This window comes from Topomyia yanbarensis, chromosome 2 (assembly GCF_030247195.1).
Source record: "Topomyia yanbarensis strain Yona2022 chromosome 2, ASM3024719v1, whole genome shotgun sequence".
In the NCBI taxonomy this organism is placed as follows: domain Eukaryota; kingdom Metazoa; phylum Arthropoda; class Insecta; order Diptera; family Culicidae; genus Topomyia; species Topomyia yanbarensis.
The window spans coordinates 363,589,566-363,608,443 of record NC_080671.1 but is presented as its reverse complement, the minus strand read 5'-3'; the positions used below and the strand labels follow the sequence as shown (position 1 = coordinate 363,608,443).

The following is an 18,878-nucleotide window of genomic DNA, read 5'->3' as shown; positions in this document are numbered from 1 at the left end:
TTCTTAATGGTCTTAATCAACAAATGCTTTTATAATTGTATACTTTGATTGAAAATAATAAAATAAAATGTCTAATAAATTAAATTTAACTTCTAATCAATCTTTCGAATTTTGAAATTTTATACCCGAATAGTTCTATTGCATATTTTTGTGGTGTGGTTTTTAAGTAACAGGATTTTGAAGTAGCTGGATTTTGATGGATCGTAAAGGGGTGGTCCAACCTGAAAAAAACAATCTTTTCGCCATTTTTCTTTTAAATTTGTGTGAAACGAATTGATCAATTCTTTTGTACATTATAATGTATCATTTCAATAACATTCTGTAATTTTTCCGTGCAAAACCTGTCACGGATTTTTTTGTGAAAATGAAGAATGAAATTCTTCCCTCAAAAACATACATCGAAAGCTCAATTTCCCAAATATTTATTTATTTCCAAGTGACCCAAGCGCTACTTATCGTGGAAAAAAACTGTAAAAGGCCATTACAAATCTCAACCAACTTTTCTCTTTTGTTTACTATCAGCAGTTGTGATTGGCGAGTAACAGTATGTCCGGATTTTCCCTCAGAGCAAATTTTGATAGTGTACTTATGCGCCCTAATTATAAGTTTGTCGAAAAATTTTCGCTTAAAATGGCTACTGTTCGCTCTTAGTCTTAGACACCAATCTCCAATCACCCTATACATGTACTTATATGCCATCGACTGTTTGCATCTGCACTACTGTTTTCCAGGAGTAGTACAGCATCCCACCAAGAGAGAATCTACGTGTATCTTCTTCTTCTTTTTGCACTCGGTAATCGCCTGTCATTCTAGCGATAAGTTTAAGTTATGTAAATAAATACAGCTGATTAAAAACAAAAAGTGAACAAATTTGCCTGAAGCCAACTCATTCATTCAATAAAAAGCGCCTTCTACTGCTGCAGTGTCATACGAAGTGGCACCACCACCCGCGGCTGTGTTGTAAGGGAATTCAAGTTTTCAACCGTGATGTTGACCTGGCGTAAGTTTGATCGCGGGGCGTTAGCCTTGCTGGCAACGATACTCTCCGCGCTGGCGGGGGTCACCGTGAGCCAACGGATTGTCGAACAACCATGCCCGGACCCGAAAGCTAGACCGATTGTGCAAAACTTTGACCTGGAAAGAGTAAGTACAGTTAGCCCGGCCGGTAGTGTACATCGATGTCAATTGTTGACAAAGATGAGGACTAGTTAAATAGTGGAGTGTATTTGTTTGAGCTTTTACATACTGGAGATAGTGTTTTGAAGCAGGTATCTGGACGTTATATAAAGCGCGCCGAGACGAAATACAAACCTTCCTATCGGACGTGTAAGCGTCTAGCTATAGCGTGCGAAATAAACAAATATTATTATTTAGGTGAACATACAAGCAAAGCAGTATTAATGGGAACAACCTTCTGATTAATTATTTAAATCTAATTGAAAACACACAATTTTCATTGTTACAAATTAACGAAACACGTTAAGGAAACTATTAATTAATATCCTATAAACCGTAAAAATGTATCTTTCCTATTCAATCTTTACGAGCGCAGATAACAGATGCTGAGGCTAGAACAAAATTTAATTCAAAACCTGTATCAAATTTTCAATCTACATAGGATGAAAATCAGTGGTCCACTTCGACCATCTACTGAACTGTTTTCTACACGGTAAATATCCCAGGTAACAAATTTATAGTACACTTACAGGTATCTTCAAGATTATTTTCATAAAACCGAACATAAAACCAATTTCTCTACAACAATGCTTTAAGACAACCATAAACCCCTCTAAAGACGAAAGAGGCCCATACTTAAGAAGGTTCTCAAGAGTATTTTCCAAGGTTTCCTTAAAACTTTTAGGTCTTATAAATACATTTTTATAGTGGTGTTCAAGAGCTGCTTAAAACTAATATAAGACTACCATAAGTCTTGATAGTTTTATGATTTACTTCTTCAAGAACACTTCTAGTGCGCTATGAAACTGCATTGTTAGACAGAGAACTTGGTGTATAGTAGAAAAGAATCTGCTTGGGATAAAAATCTATCCATCAGATGATATTCCTTTACCATAATAGATGCGAATAAAAATCGATAATATAAGTAGCCTGCTTGAGAAAATTTGCATCCGATTGCCAGTTTTCCGGTGATTTGCAATATGAAAGTGCAAAAAATTCAACGCGCCGTGAAACGATTTCTGAAACATTGATTTTTATATGGAATATTAAATCGTTTCGAAAATTCAATAATATATGTAAATGTACTTAATTGTCACATTTTGGATTAAACGAGTGCATAAACACTTCAAAAATGCAAAAATGCCCCCGGTGAAAGTGTAATATGCCCTACAACAAGAGGACGGTCTTTTTTTTTTTTTTTTTACAATGGAGAAGACCTTTATGTCCTAGCCCAGTACACGTGCTAACGGTAGGGTCCAATCTACCACACGGGGTGCACTGGGGGCGTGTCGGACTCGAATGGTGACCAGCCATTAATACCGACTAAACTCCATTGGGCTCCGCCATCATTCCTCCCAGGAACTACCTCTCGGTATGACTTCTGGGGGGATGGCTGTACTAAGTGTACTCATTCACTCTCACTCACGCGATCATACATCCTGTATGAGGCTTACTTGGGTGCTCTCTCAATCACACTTTGATTCACTCTCAAACACTCCCACATGAGGCTGACTTTTGTGCTCACCTTTTACGTTCCATGCGAGGCTGACTTGTGTGCTCGCCCTACCCATCCATGTGAGGCTGACTTGGGTGCTCACCCTATCACCTGATTCACTCTCAATCGTGCCACTCTATTGTACCTTTGTCACTCCCTCTGGCATCCCATGTGGGACATTTTTCTTAGGCCCCACTTCTGACATACCATGCGAGGCTGACTTTTGTGCTCACCTTTTTCATTCCTTGCTAGGCTGACTTTTGTGCTAGCCTCTACCAACCTGTGAGGCTGACTTTTATGCTCACCCTTAACATGCAGTGTGAGACTGACTTGGATGCTCACCCTTTCACTCCTCTGCCACGCCATGAGGCATCGATAGCTTAGTTCCAACATACTACGCTACGACCCTCCCGTCTTGGCATGAGGCAGTCCACTTATACGCCTATACACTCACTCTTCTGTCTTGCTTCGGGGTGGCTGGGTTTACCCCTTACGCGGTTGCCATTCGCTGCGCCAACCTACCTCGGCATGAACAGACCATTCACTCTCTTATTTTGCGCTTGGCCTTTTTTGCTCCAGCTAACCAATCACTAGTTAGCCGTGCCCGCCGTCTGTTGCTCGGTTCGCCAGATTACCTGTAGCCTACTGGCAATCTGGATTGTAGCAGCCGAGACTGCGTTCCACTTCTCCACCGTTTGACACATCCGCTGGATAAGGGTATCCGGGGTTGTGTCCCAGCCACAGACGTCAAGCATTGCTCTTCTTTCGACGTCGAACCGATGACATACGAACAGTATGTGTTCGGCAGTTTCATCTACACCTGGGCAGTCCGGGCAGACTGGGACCTCCGCGTGCCCGAACCTGTGGAGGTACTGACGGAAACAGCCATGGCCTGACAGGAATTGTGTCAGGTGGAAGTGAACTTCCCCATGGGGTCTTCCCACCCAGCTCGATATGCAAGGTATCAGCCGGTGGGTCCACCTACCTTTCGAGGAGTTGTCCCACTCACGCTGCCATCTGGCGACCGAGGTCACCCTGGTGCGCTCGCGGGCTCCCCTATTTCCACGTAGCTCAAAGCACTCCTCATCTTCCCGAATGACCAGCCCGACTGGCATCATGCTCGCTATCACGCAGGATGCATCGTGTGATACCGTGCGGTAGGCAGATATCACTCTGAGGCACATCACGCGGTAGGTGCTCTCCAGTTTCTGTAGGTAACTGGTTACCCTCAGTGCTCTTGACCATGACGGGCCACCGTACCTGAGGATAGATACGGCAACGCCTGCCAGTAACCTACGTCTACTGGCGCACACCTTTGAGCTGTTGGACATCATTCTCGATAGTGCCGCAACAGCAGTCGACGCTCTCTTGCACGTATAGTCGACATGGCTGCCGAAGGTCAGCTTGTCGTCTATAATGACTCCGAGAGACTTCAGACTTCGCTGTGAAGTGATCGCGACTTCTCCCACTTGGATAACTGCATGTTGTGCCGACTTGCGGTTGTTGACGATAACTACCTCCGTCTTATGATGAGCGAGCTCCAGGCCTCTCGCGCTCATCCATTCCTCCACCGTGCTAATCGCGTGTTCTGCGGTTAGTTCTACCTCAGGAATTGACTCCCCGTAGACCTCCAAGGTTACGTCGTCAGCAAAGCAGACGATCTTGACCCCAGGAGGGAACTTCAGTCTCAGAACCCCGTCGTACATGAGGTTCCATAGCACCGGGCCTAGGATCGAGCCCTGCGGGACTCCGGCGGTAATCGGAACCCTTTTCTGACCGGCATCGGTCTCGTATATCAGTACGCGGTTTTGGAAGTAACTTTCCAGGATCCGGTACAGACCCACCGGTAGGCTAAGCCGGTGTAACGAGAGCGCGATGGCATCCCAGCTTGCGCTGTTAAATGCGTTCTTCACGTCAAGTGTCACTAACGCGCAGTATCGAATACCTCGCCTTTTTCGTTGGATCGCTATCTCGGCAGTATTTATCACTGAGTTGAGAGCGTCCACTGTGGACTTACCCTTCCGAAAGCCAAACTGGTTGCTTGACAGACCGTCCGTACCTTCCGCGTACGGGGTGAGCCTGTTGAGGATGATCCTCTCAAGCAGTTTGCCAGTCGTGTCTATCAGACAGATTGGTCTGTACGCCGATGGGTCGCCTGGCGGCTTCCCGGGCCTCGGCAACAGCACCAGTTTCTGCCTTTTCCATCTATCGGGGAAACGGCACTCGTCGAGGCATCTCTGCATAGCTAGCCTGAACATGTTCGAGTTCGCTATGATCGCTGCCTTGAGAGCGTTGTTTGGAACTCCATCCGGCCCTGGAGCTTTGTTCATTGCTAGGGATTTAGCCACTGCGAGTAGTTTTTCATTCGTCACTGGAGCCACCATTTCGACCGTGCCCGCACTGTCTCGTAGTGCAGGTGGCCAGGGGCTTGTGGCTCGAGACGGGAAGAGTACTTCGATAATCGTTGCCAACCGGTCCGGAGACCGTTCTGGGGGTGAGGAGCCCCCTTTGGTCTTGGCCATCACAATCCGGTAGGCGTCACCCCACGGATTTGCGTTGGCACTCTCACACAGGTTGTCGAAACACGCTCTCTTGCTGCTTTTAATAGCCTTGTTAAGGGCTAATTTCGCAGCTCGAAACACTTCACGGCGGTTCTCTTTTGCATCCTCGGTGCGAGCTCTTTGCATCCTACGTCTAGCTCTGAGACAGGCTGACCGTAGAGCTGCAATCTCGGCACTCCACCAGTATACCGGGCATCTACCGTTTCTTGGCAGTGTTTTTCTTGGCATAGTGGCGTCGCACGCGCGTGATAGAACAGCTACCAGCGCATCCCCGCTTAGACTGTCGGTGTTGGCCTCCAGTCCCAGGGCCGCGGTGAAAGCTTCGCTCTCGAAGTGATTGGACTTCCACCCGCGTACCTGACAGGGATCTCCCGCCCTCGGATGCTGCACACCATAGTTGATCTTAAAGCGGATTGCTAAATGATCGCTATGGGTGTAGCCTTCGTCTACCCTCCATTCCATGCCTGGAGCCAGACTCGGGCTGGCAAAGGTCAAATCAATCCACGCCTCCACTCCGTTTCTACGGAATGTACTAGCGGAGCCATCATTAGCTAGCACAGTATCGAGTTTCGCAAACGCTTCCATTAGCGCTTGACCCCTGCTATTTGTACAGCGGCTGCCCCACTCCACTGCCCAAGCGTTGAAGTCTCCCGCTATTACTACCGGTTTCCGGCCCACGAGGTCCGACGAGAGCCTGTCGATCATCTGGTAGAACTGTTCTATTGGCCACCTTGGTGGGGCGTAGCAGCTGCAATAGAACACACCATTGATCTTGGCAATCGCCACACCCTCGGCGGAACTCCGCTAGCGAGTGACGGATCTCAATAGTAGCACGTAATAACATACGTACATGGAATTATTGAGAACCAGAGCTACAGGTCCAAAGCCCTGGTAAAGGAGGATGGTTGTGATGATCCGGGCCGAGATCACCACGTAAAGCAAGGTAGGGCATAACCCCAATTCCAAGGCGTGAAGCGACCCGTGCCGAGGGATGAGTGATCGAGGGGGTGAAAAAGATGCTCGGTCGTTAACGGAGCCTGTGGGGTACCTGGGCAACCCCCACAGTAAGCGTCCCTTACCACGCTAATGCGGAGCTCTGGCGTGGCGGACATATATTTCTCGCGCTACTCGTGGGACTATACATGGAGTTGAACAAAAATAAAAACAAACAGACGGAGGTACCAAACCCCTTCGCAAGAGGTGGTTTGGCGAGGTCTCCCCCCCGTGGGGAGAGTAGTGGAGCGATGAGTGCTGCATCCGAAAGCACCAGTGACCCCCCAGCGGCGGTAGGCAATAACCCTACCAATGCATCGGAGGGGCCAATAGCTGCGATGCGCAAAGTAGCGAAGCAACTCGATTCTATAATCGACTTCGCTAGCGCAAAGCAGAACATAGCCAAGGAGTTGAAGTTGAGCCTTCTGGAGCTCCGGAAAGCTGTTCGTGTCGCAAGACAGGAACAGCAGGCCTATGTTGAGAGGGTGGAATGTCGGGAGAGGCCCGACAGAGAAACCCAGACAGTGGCCTCCAATAGGGAGGAAAGAGAGAAGGTCGATAGAGGTTCACAGACAGTGGCCTTTACCTTCTACGGAGCAGCCACGTCGATCGGAGCGGCGACTGAGTTCCCCTCGAAGGGAAAGGGAAAGGGCAATCGCAAGACGGCATCGAATGCGAAGCGCCCTAGGAAGTCGCCAGGCGAGGGTGCCAAAACCGACACCACTCGGCGTGCAACCGTCAAGGTCAAACGCCGCCTGGGTGAGGTAAGCGAGGGCGAGAGTGACCTCGCTGTGGAGAGCGATGGTACCAGCAACCCGGCACGACCGGGGCAGGGGGGCTCAAACCCCTGGACGCTGGTTACCAAGAAAAAGCCGGCACCGAAACCGGAGGTACCGCGGCCTGCGAGGAAGGCCAAGGACAGAGGCGAAGCCTTGTGGTTAAAAACCGACAAGGACAAATACGCCGATGTCCTTAAATCGATGAAGGCGGCCGAAAGTCTCTCGGCCCTTGGGCAGGATGTGCGTAGCGTAAGACGCACCAACACGGGAGAGATGCTCCTGGTGCTGAAGCGAGGCGCACAATCAAGTGCAGTATATAAGGCCTTGGCCCAAGAGGTCCTTGGTGAGGGCGCCCAAATCAGGTCGCTAGGTGCGGAAACAACTCTCCAGTGCAAGCACTTGGACGAGTTCACGACCGCAGAAGACGTCGTCGCAGCCGTCAAGGAGCACTGCGGCGTCACAATCGAGCGGGCCTCTGTGCGATTGAGGGACGGACCCTCTGGCACCCAAGTAGCCTACCTCAGGCTACTGAATGCGGATGCCAAAAAGGTAACCGAGAAAGGGAAGCTGAAGATCGGCTGGTCGGTATGCCCTATTAGTATACCCCAGCCGCCTTCAGTGGACAGGTGCTATCGGTGCCTAGAATCCGGCCATAAAGCTTACGAATGCAAAGGCATAGACAGGAGCAAGCTATGTCGTCGATGCGGCGAGGAGGGGCATAAAGAGCGGGGGTGCACTAAGGCATATAAGTGCCTTATCTGCACCGCTAAGAAGCAAGCCCATAAACAAGCTATGGGCGGACCTTCGTGTCCCTTCGGCGAGTTAAATAAGAAGAAGCCGTGAGAGTCACACAGCTAAATCTTAACCATTGTGCAGCAGCCCAACAGCTGCTGTGGCAGTCGGTCTCGGAGTCGAGGACAGATGTCGCCCTCTTATCAGACCCGTACAGCATCCCTGCCGGCAACGGCAATTGGGTGTCGGACGGGTCTGGAATGGTGGCAATCTGTACAACGGGAAGGTTCCCGGTTCAAGAGGTAATACACCCCTCCGCCGAGGGTGTGGCGATTGCCAAGATCAATGGTGTGTTCTATTGCAGCTGCTACGCCCCACCAAGGTGGCCAATAGAACAGTTCTACCAGATGATCGACAGGCTCTCGTCGGACCTCGTGGGCCGGAAACCGGTAGTAATAGCGGGAGACTTCAACGCTTGGGCAGTGGAGTGGGGCAGCCGCTGTACAAATAGCAGGGGTCAAGCGCTAATGGAAGCGTTTGCGAAACTCGATACTGTGCTAGCTAATGATGGCTCCGCTAGTACATTCCGTAGAAACGGAGTGGAGGCGTGGATTGATTTGACCTTTGCCAGCCCGAGTCTGGCTCCAGGCATGGAATGGAGGGTAGACGAAGGCTACACCCATAGCGATCATTTAGCAATCCGCTTTAAGATCAACTATGGTGTGCAGCATCCGAGGGCGGGAGATCCCTGTCAGGTACGCGGGTGGAAGTCCAATCACTTCGACAGCGAAGCTTTCACCGCGGCCCTGGGACTGGAGGCCAACACCGACAGTCTAAGCAGGGATGCGCTGGTAGCTGTTCTATCACGCGCGTGCGACGCCACTATGCCGAGAAAAACACTGCCAAGAAACGGTAGATGCCCGGTATACTGGTGGAGTGCCGAGATTGCAGCTCTACGGTCAGCCTGTCTCAGAGCTAGACGTAGGATGCAAAGAGCTCGCACCGAGGATGCAAAAGAGAACCGCCGTGAAGTGTTTCGAGCTGCGAAATTAGCCCTTAACAAGGCTATTAAAAGCAGCAAGAGAGCGTGTTTCGACAACCTGTGTGAGAGTGCCAACGCAAATCCGTGGGGTGACGCCTACCGGATTGTGATGGCCAAGACCAAAGGGGGCTCCTCACCCCCAGAACGGTCTCCGGACCGGTTGGCAACGATTATCGAAGTACTCTTCCCGTCTCGAGCCACAAGCCCCTGGCCACCTGCACTACGAGACAGTGCGGGCACGGTCGAAATGGTGGTTCCAGTGACGAATGAAGAACTACTCGCAGTGGCTAAATCCCTAGCAATGAACAAAGCTCCAGGGCCGGATGGAGTTCCAAACAACGCTCTCAAGGCAGCGATCATAGCGAACTCGAACATGTTCAGGCTAGCTATGCAGAGATGCCTTGACGAGTGCCGTTTCCCCGATAGATGAAAAAGGCAGAAACTGGTGCTGTTGCCGAAGCCCGGGAAGCCGCCAGGCGACCCATCGGCGTACAGACCAATCTGTCTGATAGACACGACTGGCAAACTGCTTGAGAGGATCATCCTCAACAGGCTCACCCCGTACGCGGAAGGTACGGACGGTCTGTCAAGCAACCAGTTTGGCTTTCGGAAGGGTAAGTCCACAGTGGACGCTCTCAACTCAGTGATAAATACTGCCGAGATAGCGATCCAACGAAAAAGGCGAGGTATTCGATACTGTGCGTTAGTGACACTTGACGTGAAGAACGCATTCAACAGCGCAAGCTGGGATGCCATCGCGCTCTCGTTACACCGGCTTAGCCTACCGGTGGGTCTGTACCGGATCCTGGAAAGTTACTTCCAAAACCGCGTACTGCTATACGAGACCGATGCCGGTCAGAAAAGGGTTCCGATTACCGCCGGAGTCCCGCAGGGCTCGATCCTAGGCCCGGTGCTATGGAACCTCATGTATGACGGGGTTCTGAGACTGAAGTTCCCTCCTGGGGTCAAGATCGTCGGCTTTGCCGACGACGTAACCTTGGAGGTCTACGGGGAGTCAATTCCTGAGGTAGAACTAACCGCAGAACACGCGATTAGCACGGTGGAGGAATGGATGAGCGCGAGAGGCCTGGAGCTCGCTCATCATAAGACGGAGGTAGTTATCGTCAACAACCGCAAGTCGGCACAACATGCAGTTATCCATGTGGGAGAAGTCGCGATCACTTCACAGCGAAGTCTGAAGTCTCTCGGAGTCATTATAGACGACAAGCTGACCTTCGGCAGCCATGTCGACTATACGTGCAAGAGAGCGTCGACTGCTGTTGCGGCACTATCGAGAATGATGTCCAACAGCTCAAAGGTGTGCGCCAGTAGACGTAGGTTACTGGCAGGCGTTGCCGTATCTATCCTCAGGTACGGCGGCCCGTCATGGTCAAGAGCACTGAGGGTAACCAGTTACCTACAGAAACTGGAGAGCACCTACCGCGTGATGTGCCTCAGAGTGATATCTGCCTACCGCACGGTATCACACGATGCATCCTGCGTGATAGCGAGCATGATGCCAGTCGGGCTGGTCATTCGGGAAGATGAGGAGTGCTTTGAGCTACGTGGAAATAGGGGAGCCCGCGAGCGCACCAGGGTGACCTCGGTCGCCAGATGGCAGCGTGAGTGGGACAACTCCTCGAAAGGTAGGTGGACCCACCGGCTGATACCTAGCAGATCGAGCTGGGTGGGAAGACCCCATGGGGAAGTTCACTTCCACCTGACACAATTCCTGTCAGGCCATGGCTGTTTCCGTCAGTACCTCCACAGGTTCGGACACGCGGAGGTCCCAGTCTGCCCGGACTGCCCAGGTGTAGATGAAACTGCCGAACACATACTGTTCGTATGTCATCGGTTCGACGTCGAAAGAAGAGCAATGCTTGACGTCTGTGGCTGGGACACAACCCCGGATACCCTTATCCAGCGGATGTGTCAAACGGTGGAGAAGTGGAACGCAGTCTCGGCTGCTACCATCCAGATTGCCAGTAGGCTACAGGTAATCGCGAACTCGTCCAAGTGCTTGCACTGGAGAGTTGTTTCCGCACCTAGCGACCTTCCACCCTCTCAACATATGCCTGCTGTTCCTGTCTTGAGTTGTTTCCGCACCTAGCGACCTTCCACCCTCTCAACATATGCCTGCTGTTCCTGTCTTGCGACACGAACAGCTTTCCGGAGCTCCAGAAGGCTCAACTTCAACTCCTTGGCTATGTTCTGCTTTGCGCTAGCGAAGTCGATTATAGCATCGAGTTGCTTCGCTACTTTGCGCATCGCAGCTATTGGCCCCTCCGATGCATTGGTAGGGGTATTGCCTACCGCTGCTGGGGGGTCACTGGTGCTTTCGGGTGCAGCACTCATCGCTCCACTACTCTCCCCACGGGGGGGAAGACCTCGCCAAACCACCTCTTGCGAAGGGGTTTGGCACCTCCGTCTGTTTATTTTTATTTTTATTTGCCTCCATGTATAGTCCCACGAGTAGCGCGAGAAATATATGTCCGCCACGCCAGAGCTCCGCATTAGCGTGGTAAGGGACGCTTACTGTGGGGGTTGCCCAGGTACCCCACAGGCTCCGTTAACGATCGAGCATCTTTTTCACCCCCTCGATCACTCATCCCTCGGCACGGGTCGCTTCACGCCTTGGAATTGGGGTTATGCCCTACCTTGCTTTACGTGGTAATCTCGGCCCGGATCATCACAACCATCCTCCTTTACCAGGGCTTTGGACCTGTAGCTCTGGATCTCAATAGTTCCATGTACGTATGTTATTACAGACATGCTACTATTGGGATCCGTCATTCGCTAGCGGAGTTAAGAGGACGGTCTGCCCACAGCAATCGGTGATTATGCCCCACAACAATGGGAGGGGCGTTTTGGCCGGTGATGAGCTGTTGTGAATACATGAATAATTCTACACACACATAGTTTTAAGCCAAGCTAAAAACTAAGATAGTAACTATAATATTCTAGTAAGCTACTTGAAATAGTTCTATCGAATCCGACTGTTTCTAATTGGTTGTAATGCTATTGGAAAAAGTGGAAGCTTACATAAAAGTAGCTCTTTTGAAACTTTTGTGTATATCGTTGTTTTGCAACATATTAAAAATACCAAACTAACTTAGTACGTTCATTTCATGAAACGATACTGTTATCAGTCATTTTTACATTTTAGATAATTCAGGAATCCTGGGAATCGAAGAGGGGCATTTAGCCCCGGTGGGGCGTATTATACCCTTTTACCCTACCTTGATATTCACCAAACCAAAAGCACGGGTTACTATGATCATTTAATTGCATTTTATTGACTGTTTTTGAGTTGACAGAAGTGTGCCTCAATGTTCCACACATTTGTGATAATCAGGCTTGTTATTTCCTCACACAATGTGCACAAAAAGCGAAATCCACTGATGAAAAATAGAGCAGCACAAAAACACTGCGATGTGTAAAACATGTCAACAACATTGTTCTAAGCAACCCGTGGAAACACAACAAGTACACTTTAAATATTCTAAACTGGAAATCGTAGATTTGATGCTAAATGCCTTTATGGGAATTTTGCAGTGTGGGAAGGCAGCTTATAAGTTCTTTCTGATGCATGTGTTATGAACCGTCGGATCTTGTATCATTTTGTGATTTTTAAAAGGTTTTTTTTCTCCGGTACTTCTAAATTTTCAAAAAAAAAATATGGAAGCTATTTTTTTCGAATTCTCGAGGTGCTATACTTGTATATCAAGACTATTTTTAAGAATGTGACCAGGTTTGTAGATTGTTGATTACGGTGCATATCATAACATTTGATTGACAAATCCAAATGCCATCACGACATTCTGCACATTATCCATCCATCTTTTTGCACATGCGAGAAAAACAAAGCTGCTTTTATGATCTATTCCTACAAGGTTAGATAAAATGTTTATCGAACAAGATTCGTCATCAAAGACTGCGCCTTATCGTTTCAAATCTTACACATTGAACTCGTTCGGACCATATCTGATCTTTTTCGGATCAAAGATCATGCGTTAAATATTCTAAAGATTTCAAAAGAATTGGCGCAAAAATATTCAGCCGTGACAGAAGTCTTAAAAATTCGTCCAGATAATCTTAGAATTGTGATATTCTGTCCAAACCAAGTAAAGGGCAAACATGAAATTATTGCGACACATTTAACAGGGCCTAACTTTTCTACCATTGGGTAAAATTCAACCAAATTTTGCACACTTGCTCATTGATGTGTATTGTTTACATGCTGTCAAACTCGAAGTCGTGTTTTTCGATTCAACGAATGGAGTCGAGTCGAGTCGAGAGAACAAATTCTTTCCAAACACCTGGAATATCCTGACCTGTCGCACCGGCAGTTGGGAAAAATGTTGAACATTCACCATTCAACCGTCTCCAGAGTGTTGAAGCGGTTCCAGGAGCGGTTGACGTTGGACCACGGCAAAGGAGCTGGAAGAAAACCGGGACCGGAGAACAAAAAGACGGAGGGAATGGTGAAGCGAATGATTAAAGCAAATCCCAACATCTCAAGCCGTGGTTTGGCTAAAAAGATCGGCATGTCGCAGAGCTACGTCCAGAATGCAAAGAAGAGAGCTGGACTACATACATACAAGGTACAGAACTTCCCAAACCGCGATGAGCGGCAACAATCAACGGCTAAAACTCGGGCACGGAAGCTCTACGAGTAGATGCTGACAAAATATGGCTGCTGTGTGATGGACGAGGAAACGTATATAAAAGCCGATTTTAAGAAAATTCCGGGATTGAGTTTTTCACCGGCAAGAGCAAGTTCTATGTGGACGACAAATTTAAGAAGAAGAAAATGTCGATGTTCGCCTCCAAATATCTCATTTGGCAGGCCATCTCCTCTTGCGGACTGAGGAGTGAGCCTTTCGTGACAAAGGGCACAGTAAATGGCGAGATCTACAAATCTGAGTGCCTCAAGAAGCGCCTTTTGCCGTTCTTGCAGCAGCACGACGAAGCTCCGCTATTTTGGCCAGATTTGGCATCATGCCACTATTCTAAAAGTGTCCTGGAGTGGTATGAGGCCAATTCTGTCCATTTTGTTCCAAAGGACATGAATCCGCCAAACTGTTCGAAGCTGCGCCCGGTGGAGCAGTACTGGGCAATGATGAAGCGGAAGAGCAAGAAGACAGTCAAAGACGAGAAGGACATGTTAAGAAAATGGAAAAAAAACTGAGAAACTGGTACCGGATGACACTGTAAAGACTTTTATGAAGGGCATCAAGCGAAAATGCGTTCAATTTTACACTCAGGGCTCCATCGATTAACTTTTCTTTTGATTTTTGAAGTAAATATATGTATAACACTACCCTAAAATTTTGGTTTGATTTTAAACATTATAAGAAAATTGGCATGACATTTTCGGTGTCGCAATAATTTCGTGTTCGCCCTTTAAATTACGCTACTGGTGACAAGCCCTTGATGAAGGACTACTACTACTACATAATGTGTGCCTTTTCGAACTCGTCCGAGGAATTTAAAGCATCTCTTGACTCGGGAACTTCAAAAGTCTAAAGTGTCATTTCAAACAGAGATTCAACTTATGGCAGGACTCGTTGATCTTTGAGCACTTTGTGATATTGTGGAACACTTCACGACATCGAGGAGACTTCAATTTGCACGGTACGGCATTGTTTCCTCGATGACAATTGATCCATTTCGAAAATACCCATATTGATTGGGTTATAGCGATTTCACTAAACTGGAAGTCGCCATCTTTGATTTCAAAATCGCGTCAAAAATTAATTTCTGGCACCTACTCATCAAGACCATTCCGAAAATACCCATATTGATTGGGTTATAGCGAATTTCGCTAAACCGGAAGTTGCCATCTTTGATTTCAAAGTGGCGTCAAAAATCAATTTCTGGCACCTACTCTTCAAGACCATTCCGAAAATACTCATATTGATTGGGTTATATCGATTTCACTAAACCGGAAGTCGCTATCTTTGATTTCAAAATGGCGTCAAAAATCAATTTCTTGCACATACTCTTCAAGACCTTTCCGAAAATACCCATATTGATTGGGTTATATCGATTTCACTAAACCGGAAGTCGCTATCTTTGATTTCAAAATGGCGTCAAAAATCAATTTCTTGCACATACTCTTCAAGACCTTTCCGAAAATACCCATATTTATTGGGTTATAGCGATTTCACTAAACCGGAAGTCGCTATCTTTGATTTCAAAATGGCATCAAAAATCAATTCCTGGCACCTACTCATCACGACCATTCCGAAAATACCCATATTGATTGGGTTATATCGATTTCACTAAACCGGAAGTCGCTATCTTTGATTTCAAAATGGCGTCAAAAATCAATTTCTTGCACCTACTCATCACGACCATTCCGAAAATACCCATATTGATTGGGTTATATCGATTTCACTAAACCGGAAGTCGCTATCTTTGATTTCAAAATGGCGTCAAAAATCAATTTCTTGCACCTACTCATCAAGACCATTCCAAAAATATCCATATTGTTGGGGTGCGGGCCATAAGGAGTCTTTCAGACTCGCCTCTTCCGAAAATCTTCTAAGTCTTTTACATTCAAAAGGAATTAGAATATATTTGCAAAAACCGCGGTTATTGGAAAATCCGCGTAAAAAAACCCGTTATTGGAAAATCCGCGTGAAAAAACCTGAGTGTGATTTAGATTGCGTGTTGCTAGATGAGTGTCAACTTTGCAGCCGGAAGTACATCGGCCAGCGGGAGACTGGAACCGAGAACTACTTTGAGGGGGTGCAGTATTAAGCGTGGCTTCGGGAAGGACATATACCTTGCAACACTTTCGTCCATTCAACCTATGGGAGGGACACCAGGCAGTATTTCTAACAAAAATACTTTTAAGAGGCCATGTATAAATGGCGTAGCGTTTTGGGTATGTCGAATTTGTGACGGAGTGTGACGAGGGGGAGGGTAGGGTCAGAAGCTTTGCGACGAAGCATTTAGTTAAAAAATTTTATGGACTTCAAAACCCATTGTTTAGAGAAAACAATTCAATGTTCTTTCATTCCTAAGAGAAATAAATTTAAATTCACACCAAGTTACTTTGCACGCGGTTTTTAATGTACACTGATAGAAAATATTCGTAAATCGCTAGGAATTAGTTTCGTACAGACAATTTTTGTTTAAATATACGAATTTTTCATACATATTGAAACACTTTTATTTTCTATTACGAGTTTTTCGTGAAAACGATGAAACGACTTTCGTTGGCTTATTACGAAACAGCTTCATTCGGCAAACGAATTGTTCGCTTCTAATATCTTTATAATATTTACGAGCACCATTCGTCGAACCGTCAATGTCAAAAGAGCTTCAATATAGAGTCATTGTTGCTATACGTCAGATAATTCTTGATCATCACGACGGTCTCGGTCTGACTATTTGGTAGCCGTATCCCTGTCCGCCGGTTTCAACAAGATTTCCTGAACCTCTTTTGCTTCCAGTTGATCCAGAATCCGGAGCAGTACGGATTCAGTTAAGGCATCGCGAATGCTCGTTGATTTTGTTTGAATAAGTTTGAGTTTTTCTCTGCCGGAACAATGTCAAAATAACATTCCTTTAAATACGAAAAATTCTCTTAGATGAACGAAATTAATTCGTACGACCAACGAGAGTCTTCGTAATATACACAAACGTTTATTAAAATAAACAAAATATTAAATAAGTAAATTTACTAAAACTTTCGCTCATCAAGCGGCCATTTCTTCATGCCACAATAAAATCGATTGTGTCAGATCTGCTTTTTTTAATTAAAAAATCGGTTTTGTAAAACATCCCAAAAGATCGAATGAAAAAATAAGAGGATAATATATACGAAAACTTTTCTAAGATGAACGAAATGAATTCGTGCGACAAACGAAGTCGTTCGTAATATACACAAACATTTATGGAAATAAACGAATCATTTCGTTTCATTCGCGAAAAAGAATGTCGTTATCAACGATAACATTCGTGCCATATGCACTAGATAAGTAAAATTTACTAATACTTTTGTTCATCCAGCGTCCATTTCTTCACACCACAATCTTTCTAGTCCTCAATAGAGGTGAGCAAGTTGAAATAAAATCGATTTTGCCAGATCGATCCTTTTGTTTAAAAAATTGTTGTTGCCAAACATCGATCTTAAAAGATCGATTGAAAAAAATAGTATGATAATAAATACGAAAGCTTTTCTAAGATGAACGATGATTGTGCGACCAACAAAATCGTTCGAAATATACATAAACGTTTATTAAAATATACGAAACATTTTGTCTCATTCACGAAAAATAATGTCTTTATCAACGATTACATTCGTGCAATGTAAACTAAATAAGTAAAATTTACGAAAACTTTCGTTCATCAATCGGCAATTTCTTTGTACCATACTAAAATCGCTGGCCACAAATCGATGTTGTCAAACATCGATCCCAAAAAATCGACAGAAAACAATAAGACGATAATAAATACGAAAACTTTTCTTTGATAAACGAAATGAATTCGTGCGACCAAGAAATCGTTCATCATATACATAAACATTTATTGAAATGAACGAATCATTTCGTTTCATTCACGAAAAATAATGTTGGTATCATTCCTGCAATGTACACTAAATATGTAAAATTTACGAAAACTTTCGTTCATCAAGCGGCCATTTCTTCGTACCACAATAAAATCGATTTGGCCACATCGATTTTGTTAAATTAAAAAAAAATCGATATTGTCAAACATCGATCCCAAAAGATCGACTGAAATCAATAAGAGGCTAATAAATACGAAAACTTTTCTAAGATATACGAAATGAAATCGCGCGACCAACGAAATCGTTCGTAATATACATAAACGTATATTAAAATTAAAAAAAAATCGTTTCATTCACGAAAAATAATGTCGTTATCAACGATAACATTCGTGTAGTGTACATTAAACGTGTAAAATTTACGAAAGCTTTCGTTCACCAAGCGGCCATTATTGTTCATAAAATGAACGAAACCCACTATTTACAATGCACGAAAATTCTTCGTTGCAGCAAACGACGAATGAATTCGTGCATTGCATAATCGATTTGATTATATTTACGAATTTATATTATCAGTGTAGTAAGTTTTTCGAAATGCATGCTCGCACGAAATACAAGAAGATTTTGTATGAATTAAATTTTCTCTTCGCATTCAACCAAACAAAATTTAGTAATTTAGATAAACGTATGCTTCTAATAATCATTGGCAGCTGTAGGATTGTGAACTGAGAGAACTTCTCTTCATACTCCACGGCATGTAAAATTCAAAACAAAACTATGACTATTATGTTTGTCATGATTTTTTTTATTATATTAATTTTTTTTCATCAACGGACGCGTTGCAAGGGAAGGGGGAGGGGGAGGGGAAGGGTGGTTGGGAATATGCTATGTTATTTACAATGGTGAGGTTAGAATTTTGTGACAAAATGCTACGAGGGGTGGTTGAAAATCGTCGAAAAAAGCTACGTCATTTGTGTACGGCCCCTTATACGAAATAGTCATCGTGAAGATTAGAAGATATTAAACAATAGCGATTGTTTCCAAATGATTAGCCAATAAACCGCCGTTTTGTGCCTATGAATCGTGTCAGGCAAGGTGTGTTCAATATTCAAATTTCACTACTCTTAATAGTGAATAAGATGAATTGTGTCACGTGTCAGGAAACTGTACATCCTCATGGCCTCATGGGTTGTAACCGGCTTGTGTCGGTTTTCCTGCAGCAGATGATTACTTAGTACATTCCAATGGACACCGTTTTAATGTGCCCTTCTTCCGGCATTTGCTGTCGTTTGAACTGTTGCCAGTCACACAACTACACACTGATCATCGGTTCAATTGTTTTTTTGCGCATATAGACAAATGGACGAATTTTATTATAACTTACTTCGAAATCAACAAGTATTTTTTTTTTGAATCACCAAGAACGCGTGAAGCTAATATATGAGAATATATAAAGGCCTCAGAAAAATTTTGAAAGTTGAAGTAATTTCATTGACATCCTAGAATAAAAATATTTCAAGCTAGTCGAGAAAACGCCACGATATTTCAATCACGTCGTAAATTTTCCAATAATATCTAA

At 45.6% G+C, this 18,878-nt stretch overlaps 1 protein-coding gene across 1 annotated transcript in view; it reads left to right on the top strand.

Annotated features, from left to right (window-relative positions):
• The first annotated feature begins 396 nt into the window (after positions 1–396).
• The window catches only part of LOC131680720 (uncharacterized), a 34,943-nt gene continuing 16,461 nt past the window's right edge, over positions 397–18,878 (top strand). Inside the window, exon 1 of the mRNA XM_058961429.1 lies at positions 397–1,143. Coding sequence (XP_058817412.1) covers positions 988–1,143 — 156 coding nt within the window. The 5' untranslated portion in view covers positions 397–987. The remainder of the gene's footprint in view (positions 1,144–18,878) is intronic.